At 40.8% G+C, this 10,383-nt stretch overlaps 1 protein-coding gene and 1 long non-coding RNA gene across 2 annotated transcripts in view; one reads left to right on the top strand and one right to left on the bottom strand.

Annotated features, from left to right (window-relative positions):
- Positions 1–391: 391 nt before the first annotated feature.
- The window catches only part of LOC108639015, a 28,439-nt gene continuing 18,447 nt past the window's right edge, over positions 392–10,383 (bottom strand). Inside the window, exon 4 of the long non-coding RNA XR_001920204.2 lies at positions 392–613. This is a non-coding gene — a long non-coding RNA (uncharacterized LOC108639015). The remainder of the gene's footprint in view (positions 614–10,383) is intronic.
- Positions 6,614–9,301, top strand: DUSP13 (dual specificity phosphatase 13). Its single transcript, XM_008924330.3, has 3 exons — positions 6,614–6,774; positions 7,065–7,282; positions 8,394–9,301. Exons 1-3 carry the CDS (start codon positions 6,614–6,616, stop codon positions 8,591–8,593), a joined length of 579 nt encoding a protein of 192 aa, XP_008922578.1. The 3' UTR covers positions 8,594–9,301.

Raw genomic sequence — 10,383 nt, forward strand, 5'->3', positions numbered from 1 at the left:
TGTGAGGGAGGGTGGAGGTCTGTGCGTGGGCGGCAGCGTGTTGTTTAGACCTCGTAAGACAAAAAAAAATAAGTGATCCGTAATCCCCACAGAGAGCAGCTGAAGGGAGACGCAAGGGTGTCTTGTGCATGCTTAGACCAGGCTAAGGGAGTTGTTCTCCTGGAAGATACCATAGCATATGTTTTTCCCATGTGATCTTTCTCTCCATCACTGGGAACTTAGTACAGCCTGGATGTGAGAAAGACACTAACAAGGATTATTTTTTTTTTTTGAGAGTGAAAACATAGAATGATCCTGACATAATTTAAAAAGCCACCAGTGCAGAATGAAAAATATCCCCATCCTTCATCTAAAGGCATGTGTCAGGACAAAATAGCAGAGAAAATTTACAGGAGCCTCGTCCTGTCAATCCTCATATCAATCCTCATATCAATCATTGCAAAACATTTCAGTTGCAGCATTATTCTTTTCTGATGCCCGTAGGAAACAAAATAAAACTGCAGCTGGCTGACAGGACTCAGTCATTTATCCACAGTGATCTGCAGCACAGATGTGAACAGCACAGATGACTTAGAGCTCCAGAAAGGCACTGTAATTTCGGGAGTTCCATAACCTATAAGTAATACAAATGGAGAGGATAGAAGGAAGCAGACAAATTAGAAACAAATTGGTCCAGAAATAAATTTATTTTGTGTATCAACTGACTGTGGTAGCAGCCAGCCCTTTGCTGCAGTTTGCAGAGCACTGAAATTTGCTTTGTTGATGATGTAATAAGTATGAGGTCCAAGGCAAGTCTAAGTAAGTTGTAGCTTCAGTAGAAGTCAAAAGCAGGTGCTAGTGTAGCTCCATTAAGTTAATGACATTAGCCTTTTCAGAGAATGTGGCCTTGTGATCTTCATTCTTAATGAAAAAAAAAGGATCTTTCACAACGCTTATATGCTGCTGTAGTGAAACAAGGAAATTTTGCATTTCAAAGTGCTTCAAAACTGCATCAAGTTGTCATCATCAAGCAATCTAATGCAAATACCCACTGTTGTACAATCTCAGTTGTAATCAGCTATATACTGGATATTCAGATCAGAAACAAGCTGTGAGAACTGCTTTTTTCCACATGCCCTGATATTGGTTCTAAGGTGCATATCTCTAAGCAGTCTGTTCTGTCCCACTTTTATTTTTTTAAATGATGTGGTTTCCCAGAATAACTTGCTTAAGTTGGAGGGAATGTTCCACTTTCTTTGCCAGTTTAGCAGCCTCTGCAAACAATGTAGGAATCAAGTGTGATTTCAGTCCTCACAACGTTCCCCTTCTTTCTCTTTTTGATGTGAAATTTTCTTTACCAACTGCCAGTCAATTGCACCTTTTTGCACAATTCCAGGTCCTGAATTGGTAAAATTTACAATACATTGCTGCATCTGCTTGTATCTGAACAACTTGTATAAGCTAAAAATGTAAAAATAAGCACAAACTGAAATTAAAAATTGCTGCAAAAATAACTATAGCAGGCTGCAGGGCTGTCTCATCATGGAATAGGTCACTGTGACAGTGTCTGAAGCACAGTCCTGAAGCTAACTCACATTTCAGGTTCTCATTCTTAGCCTTCTCATGGGAGGTGCCAGGAAACTGCTGCTTTGTTCAGAGTGCTATGGCTTTGTGATGTGGTTTGGGTTTTTTTTCATCTAAACATGCACAAGAGTCTACCAGCTCCCCAGATTCCAGGAAGGAAACAAAAATTAAAGCAAAAGTTTCCTTATGCTGTTTCTCTACACAATTTGTAGCAAGACCAGCAATCCAACTAAAAATTACTTCCCAAATTCAGTCTATAGACTTCAGAAGTCAAGGTCGGAAAATGAGCTATATTTAGACAGGCATATGAATACAGGACTATCTGAAGTTTACAGTCTCTAAGGTATGTTATTCCAGCAATTGATTTCCATGCAGTGAACCCCTGGCCAAAAGTTGCATCCAGAGTAAAAGTGAGTAAGACAGACAGACATATATACACTGGAGAGCACCCTATGTCTGGCTACAGAGGGTGCTGGGCTAGTTTGCAGCAGTGATTTGCCCAGTGACAGGAAAAGGAGTAATGGTCATAAACTAAAACACAAGAAGTTCCGCCTCAAGATGAGGAAGAACTTCTTTACACTGAGTGTGGCAGAGCACTGGAACAGCTGCCCAGAGAGGTGCTGGATTCTACCTCTCTGGAGACATTCAAAACCCACCTGGATGTGTTCCTGTCCTGCTCTGAGTGACCGTGCCTTGGCAGGGGGGTTGGATTGGATGATCTCCAGAGGTCCTTTCCAACCCTAACGAATCTGTGATTCTGTGAACCTCAGCACTGGAAAAAGGCTTGATCATCAGTTTCTATCCAAAGTTATTGCTAATGGCATTTTTATGTTCTGTCTATTTTCATCACCTAACAAATATTTTGAAAATTACCAAATTAGCTTGCACAGAAAAGTAATAAATAGCATAATTTAAAACTTGTATCTCTTAGATGAAAGTAGATGTGTAATAGCTGCTTAGCTGCTGCACTTCAAAGCTGAAAACTACTTCTCTTTGCTAACAATTGATGTTCTTTAAAAGGGTGAATTATCTAAATAGTTTGTGCTTTATTTAACAGAAATTTCCAATAAACCTCATTCCTTCACTTTGAGTTATGTCACTTCATGCCATGTGACATGAAGGCATTGATGTAAGTTTGACAGGCAGTGCCAGTGCTGACATGTCGGTTTGAGAATTTGTGACAAGCTCTATACTACAGATCTTTTTAAAACAACTATGGATTGCCAAGGAAAAAAAGTCTTTAAAATGTGTAATAACACTGATGCATCTTTAGATTGAAAACAATTTATTCAATTCAATAGTTAGATTGATTTAATGTTCAGCCTGACACTTAATACAATAAAAGAAAAGAAATTTATATTGAAAATTCCCAACTAGCTCAAGTTACAATATATTATATAGCAAAGGAAAATGAGATGTAATGTTTTGGGTTTTTTTTAAACTGTCATTAAAGAATACTGTTAGCATTTAATAATTTGAAATAATCTGTCTCAAATTTTAAGACCCTACACAGAAAAAAAAAGGCCTCAGCTGAACAGAGAAAGAATTGCTTACGAAAAATTTAAGCCAGCAAAGAATACAATATGGCAAGGGGAATGTCTTTCACTAGAAGTGCTAATTGATCTAAATCATGCTCTTTTTCTTATTTTCTGGGTTGGAGGATGTGTTGATTTGGTAATATCATTTTTGCACAGATCAGGTCCTGCCCTAAAATTTCTTTGTAATCTCTTTACTTCGTTTGAAGAATACTTAGGTCAGTCATGTGTGAACTTTCAAGCATCTGTTTTATCTTCAAATTTCCTAATTCTGTACTGGAAGAAAAATAGATTGAATGCCTAAGGGCTAATCAAAGTAGTGAATCATAATCATTTTTCAAGACACAAAATGAGCTTATTAGAGGAGAAAAAAAAGGGAAAAAAAAGAGTTAACTCTTTATGATCATCAGACAAAATTGTTTCATATGTTAAAAATACATTAATATTGTGGAACACCAGAAAACTGTCTCACTTAGCATTTACCAAAATGTACCAGAATTCAAATAGTTCAATCCTTCTTCAATAGTTAGCCATCTCAAAAATCAAATCCTGAAAAGAGGCTGATGAGTGAAATGAGAAGATCTTTTGCAGGTGGAGACACTGTATCTATAGAACCCTAGCTAGCTGAACTTCCTTTCTGTAATGTTTTCCCTGTAAAAGCTTTCTTCTTTCAGGATATGTGAAAGGAGCCTGATTTTGGCCCTGTTTTCATTAGAGAGATGGAAAGGTGTCACAGGCATCAGTTAGAATTGATAGCACTAATTTCAACAGAAGAAATAGAAAAGCTACCATGAATTTCCCGTTCTCAACTGCTGCGCATTTTCCCGATAATGCCGTGCTTCGGGCTACTAGAGCACTCCATGGCAGTTTACACTGTTGCTACCTAATATACTATTAGCCAGGGAATGTTTGATTTAGATTATTGCAGCAAGTACTGCCTACAAAGTAATCACAAAGGCATAGTCCAAGTAGAAGGATGCCTTCTGTTGCTTGTTCTGAAATTAATCATGCATTAATTTCAACTGAGACGGCAGCTACTGTTCATATATAATTACACACAAATGTTTGGTTTAGTGCTGCCCACCATTCCAACAGCCAGGAGAACCTCCAAATTCTCAGAATCTCAAAAAGTGCCTCCTGCACAGAAAGCTACATTTGCCTCTGTTCAGTGTGAACGTATATCAGTTTGTTGCTTTTTACACCCATTCTTAGTAGATTTAAAAGGACCTGGAAAAAAGCACAATGTAGAGAGGCAAATGTATCTGAAAGCCAGATCTCTGCCTCCTGTCTGTTTCAAAGGCAACTCCTGGCTAAAAAAGGTCAGTAACACAGCTTTACCAAAGCCATGCTTGCAGACTATTAAATGTTTAGAAGATGTTAGATGTGGAATGTCAGTCTTTTGAAGCAGATGGCTGCATGCCATACAAATGTGGAAGGCACTCAGGACTTGGGGATCATTTTTGCTGGAGTTCACGTTTTTCTGTTTGTCGTCTCTCGTGCTGCAGATGAACTTTGAATTCTTAGTCGGTGCATTTGGAGTAGAGGCCAATAAAAGTTATGCAGCTGAAAAGGGATAAACTTAAACATGAATGTCACCTATTTGACAGAACTTGATTGGCAACAAATGGGCTGGGGTTACATTTAATAAAACCTCATAGTAAAGCCTCACCTTGAGTCTCCACCCAGAAACCTGAGAAAAGTAAACTAAATTGAACAACTTCACCTGCTCAGTCAGTTTGAGCACAAATCAATCAGCTTAAAAAGCGCTAGTTTACTGAAGGAAAAAAAAGAAGACCAAAACAGAAAAACAAGGTAACATATTAAGGGCATATACCTATTGCTTGTAGTATAACTTCAACCATTTTTCCAGTCCTCTCCTCTGCTGGATCTGACCAGCTGATTGCCTCACTCACAGCAGAGCCTGACTGCCTGTCCCACTGCCCCCTCTAAATAAGCACTGCAGTGCTATTGCTTGTAGTTTCCCTTATTTCACCTTTTAGGTCAGAACATACATGGCAGGGGGAAGTAACAAGTCTCTTTGTATACAGCATGCTCTTAAGCAGTTTCTTCCCTAAATCCATGGAATATTAGTAATTTCTGCTTCATGGGATATTCTATACAAAGTCACTTTCTTTCCTCTTCTTGCAGATGACTTTTGCCCTCTGATGCTGGAAACTAGAGCATCGTATTATGGTGATCTCTCACCCTGAGTACTCCTAAGCATAGTTAATTAGTCCAGACTTTAATACCCAGTTTGAAATGGCTCTCCATGATATGTCTCTTGATAAATTAGAGCAAACCTTTTCTCCATCATAGTATATAAATGCATGCAGAATAAAGGTGGTTCAGACCTGACCAAGAGCTCTTTTCATTCATTGCCTTTTTTTCCACAGGGGATACTATCAGCAGCAAGCTTCTCCTCTTGAGTCACCTCCTCTGGTGGACTGCCAGGCTTACAGAGAAAGAGCATCACTGTTTCTTTTGTTTTGCCTCGTAGCTCCATCGCTGACAGTTTTACAGCCCCCTGCCAGGAGTCACACATCCTGCACAGGCACCGTTGTACTTAAAAGGGCCCAGTAATACCACAGTTTGATAGGATGGGTCTCTAACCTGTGGCTCTCCAGACCTTTCTATATAAACTAACTCAGTGGCTCACAAGTTTCACCTGACAACCATTATACTCATGGTCTTTGTTCTCTTTTCAACAGAGGGAGGTATCATGCAATACATGGCAGGTGTATTGTATTAACAGAGTGATGAAAGAAGTGACTGCAATAGAAAATATTAAAAATATGAAGTACAGTTAGGCTCAGATAATTTTACTCAGTGAAAAAACACTAACTTCAAGAAGTAAATTTCTCTAGATTATCAGTAATAGGCAAGACATAATCATCTGCTTGGTGTTTAACCTCCTGGTGACCATGTTGGTAGGACCTGCTGGTGCATCTCTGACCCTTTCACAGATATGTTTTTAAGTACCTCAAAATAAATGGCATACAATTGTTAATGAGACAGTTGCCACTCTATTTGCACTGGACAGGTTTCTGTTTTTCCTTTATCAGGTCTTTAAATGCTTGTGATGAATGCCCATGCTCTGTCAAGGACATGACTGAGAACAGTCACAGCCCTGTTCTGGGGGGTGTCCTGCGGGCAGGGGGCTGCTGCCACATGTGGCTGATGTGCCCCGTACCAGGGCTGCTGAGAAGCGGACTGGAACAAGTAAGGCCCCAGCAATGGCCAGTTTGGTCCCTGCACCTGTTGAACTGGCTGTGCCGGTCAGGGTCCTGCAGAGGCGAGGGGCCAGCGCTGGGGAGGGGGCCCGGGGGCGGCTGCAGCGCAGGGACGGCCTGGCTGCCTGCACAGGCTGGCTGCCTGCACAGGCTGGCTGCCGGCACCTGCCCCAGCCCATCTCCAGCCCATCTCCAGCCTCCCCGTGACCGACCGGGGCTGGCAGCGCCCCAGGGCCCAGCGCCGGACTCCAGCCGGGGCAGCGGGGTCTCTGCCTGGCTCCCAGCATGTCCGGGGCGGAGGTGCTGGACACCCAGGGACCTGCAGGTGCTGTGGAACGCACGGGGGACGTCCCCTCTCTGAAAGAAATCGAGCAGCTCCTGAACACCGGGCGGCCCTCTTGCAACCACGTTGATGAAGTATGGCCTAATCTCTTCCTAGGAGACCTGTAAGTACAGCTTTATGGACACACCTCTGCCATACCTTCTGTCTGTTAGTATGCCTCATGGGTGCGGCTTTAGACAGCTCATAGCTTCCCTAATTGCTGTCATTTACACTGCAGACAGCACGATTTCTGAGATAAAATTATGACTCAGCTGGTACTTGCTTCTAGGTTAGCCCTTAGAGGCAATGCACAGCCTGATGCTCCAGCTTGGGAAATGCAGTCTCACAGTGCTACTCCTGATCTGTGAATGTCACTGCACCCATTTGATTTGTTTGCCTTTGTCTTTTCCTTAGAGTAACAGCTCACAACAGATTTATTTTGTGGAAGATGGGCGTGACCCATGTTTTAAATGCTGCCCATGGCACAGCCTACAGCCACGGAGGCCAGGACTATTATGGAGCGACCATTCATTATTATGGTGTACCAGCCCATGACCTGCCAAGCTTTGATATAAGCCAGTTCTTTTTCTCCGCAGCACAATTTATCCACAAAGCCTTGAACACTCCAGGAGGTATGAAATTATTGTTGGTCATATTTTTATGCAAGTTGGCAGCCTCTTATAACAGATCAGCTCCACAAGCTCAGTGGTGGACGAGTCACTACATGGCGTCCTGCTAGCTGCTGGTTACCTGCACGGGGGGTGGCAGGAGGAGGGAGTGCTGTATACCTGGATGTAGCTCTGACTAGGTCCCAAAAAGCCTATGTGAGAAAAGAAATGAACAGTGCAGGAGAGAGACTGGGATGGAGAGAGGAAGAGAGGGGAGGAGAGGAGAATATCTGGAAGGAAAGGCTCATTCAAAAAAAGGAGAATCAAAAACATGCATTTAAAATGAACAGCCTCTTTTGAGACCCTTTTATAGCAACTGTACTTATAAGAACAAATGAATAAAGAAACAAAAGTCCTAATTTCTACAATCATCAACTGTAGGAGGAGGCTCAGATATTGCAGATGAGCTTCTTGTTTGAACATGGCCTGCAGGGCTATGTCCCCAGGGAGAAGAATTACCTTTACCCAAGGAGATTTATAGTGAATTGCACAAGAAACTGAGCTTCTTGGCAGTGGTACAATATAATACTAATTAACCTGTTTTACATAAAAGATCATTTCTTAGCATGAGTAAACTGGCATTAATGGAGCTGTCTCTATATCACAAGTTTTGCCTTCAAAATACAATTACAGTTGCATCAAATTGCCTTATTATGCAATGGTACTAGCCAATCATTTTTCTTTTGTTAGTGCCATCCACTCAGGCCAAATTTTAACATTCTTTTTCGCCTAAGTAAGCCCTTTGAAACCAATTGGTCTGATTTTCCTCTCTCTCACAACAGAACAACTTCATTACTTCAACAGGGTTTTTTTTCTGTGATTTGCCATGGTTTCTGACATCAGGTGGGGATCTCATGGTACTTCTTACACAAGTGAGTGTAACAATGGCAAATTAGAGTTAATTGTTAGCAGTTCATATGATTTATCAGAAGGGTAAGAAATACATCATGTTTGCAGTGTTACTGTGAATAAGCTGGAGAAGGCAGAAGGGCTTTGCCTTCCCTTTAAATTAAACTTTGTCCACTGTACTGCTTCTCTTCCATGGTTATAATTTTTTAAATTTTTTTTTTACCAGCTAAAATATTGGTACATTGTGCAGTTGGAGTAAGCAGGTCAGCTTCCCTAGTCCTGGCATATCTCATGATAAATCACCACCTCCCATTAGCTGAAGCCATCAAAACAGTGAAAGAGCATCGATGGATTTCACCCAATCGTGGCTTTCTGAAACACCTGCGAAATTTGGATGTTCAGCTACGGCAAAAGAAGGACTGCTGACTGGGCAAACCTATTTGCATTCACTTGACTGAGTTTCATCCTTCACAGTCATTGTGCATACACAACTTCCTATGATCAGTGCGTGTTACAAAAATGAAGAAAATTATGCATCAAAGTAAAAGGTCAAGAGACCTGTAACTGGATTAATTTTGATAGTTCAGTTCCTCCAAGACCAGCTCAGCCAACATCAGCACTGTAAGCACTGTGTGCTGTGGAGCTGCCGTGCCTACAGTGGCACTACCATATAAATCCACTAAAGTGGTTAAGATGGACCGAGTTTGTTCCTGGTTTGTGCTAATGCCAGAGGAAAGTTCAGTAATTGCATCTACCTGTAAAGGATGTTTGAGTCCCCTTTGCTTGGGAGGGTAACATAATCATCTTCGTCAATTTGGTTACAGTTCTCCTATGCATGTTCTCATAAGAAAAGCTTTTTGTGTTTCAGGCCTGGTTATGTGGCAAGGGCAGTTTCTTAAGAGCCCAGGGACTCCTACAGAAACATTCCTCTTTCACAGGTCTGCTAAATACTACAGTGCTATAGAAAGCTGTGACAGCCAGAAGACCCACACCAGTAGAATAAACGTCTGTGAAGCTCTCTGCAGTTTGGGTCAGCAAAACCACAAATCTTTTCTTGTTAAATACATTTTCAGCAAGATAATGTATATCATGTAGTTTATTGAGGACATTAAAAAATGTCAGGTCTCTGAAGCATTTTGTAAGCTTAAACTCATCAGTTCGTTCTCACTCCAAATTATCCCAGATCAGTTCTGTGTCAGTGGCTTTGAATCATCTGTGGTTTAATATCAGGTAGAAGCTTAGCTTACATCAGTGGCTTGGTTTTAATTGATACAAATTAGTTTTAAGCTGTTTTGAGCATGTCACTTTTCCTATCACCAGTTAATCGGTACTTAAACCAATGTGATTTTTAATATAGCAACTGCATTTGAAATTCATGCTACCACTCTGACTGAAAATTAGCTTGTTACCTTGTGGTGAACCATGAAGTGATAATCAAATTTGGTTTTGCCCTTTGCTATTGGTTTGATTTATTAATTAGTTGACCTTATAAAGATTCTCTGCTAGATTAGGTAAATACCTTTCTGCTTGTTTGTTTGCATTTGAAGCATCAGTTCTGATAATTTTCCTCTCTGCTGGAAGAGAGGTTGTTAGAAGACTAAAATAGTGGTAACTTGTGAGTTGAACCTCTTCCTTCCCAGACCCCCATATTCTCCTTAATTCTTGGAGATGTTATGACATGAATGCTGATTCTGCCTAGCATTTATGGGAATTTAGAAATCTGTCCCTATTTTGCTGTACACAAGTGCTTTGCAAAATAAGCATATTTAAGATTCTTTCAGACATCAATTTCACTGTTCAGATTTTCCTAAACCTTGCCAAAGAGCTCCACTGATGAGAGAAAGATAAGACATTGTCATGTAAAAAGATCAAATAGGAAATCACATTTAAAACCCAACAGCGGTGGGACAACTTTTATAACTCACAAAGAAGCAAGGTGGAGGAGGAGGAGCTGGGTTTGCTTTGAAGTTCTCCATTAAAATTAATAGGGATTTATATGACTTAATATTTCATTATAATTTATACTTCATTCACATTACAGTAGCTTTTAATCTGGAAACCTTTTGAAGACTTGGCATTGAAAAATCTGAAACTCATGTGAGTGAAATAATGCATTTTAGTGGCTTTAGGCTGGGCAAAATTAGACACATGTGAGCAAGATTAATGGAATCTCCCCATCAGGATAATGCTTTGCATGCCCCTGAACATCTGTCCTA

Source organism: Manacus vitellinus, unplaced genomic scaffold (genome assembly GCF_001715985.3).
Source record: "Manacus vitellinus isolate BGI_N305 unplaced genomic scaffold, ASM171598v3 scaffold_15_pilon, whole genome shotgun sequence".
NCBI lineage: Eukaryota > Metazoa > Chordata > Aves > Passeriformes > Pipridae > Manacus > Manacus vitellinus.

What these genes read in the sequence shown, in the direction of transcription:
- DUSP13 (XM_008924330.3), top strand. Translation starts at nt 6,614, where the DNA reads ATGTCCGGGGCGGAGGTGCTGGACACCCAGGGACCTGCAGGTGCTGTG. An exon ending in AATCTCTTCCTAGGAGACCT is followed by an intron (nt 6,775 to 7,064) that starts GTAAGTACAGCT and finishes TCTTTTCCTTAG; the next exon opens with AGTAACAGCTCACAACAGAT. An exon ending in AGCCTTGAACACTCCAGGAG is followed by an intron (nt 7,283 to 8,393) that starts GTATGAAATTAT and finishes TTTTTTTACCAG; the next exon opens with CTAAAATATTGGTACATTGT.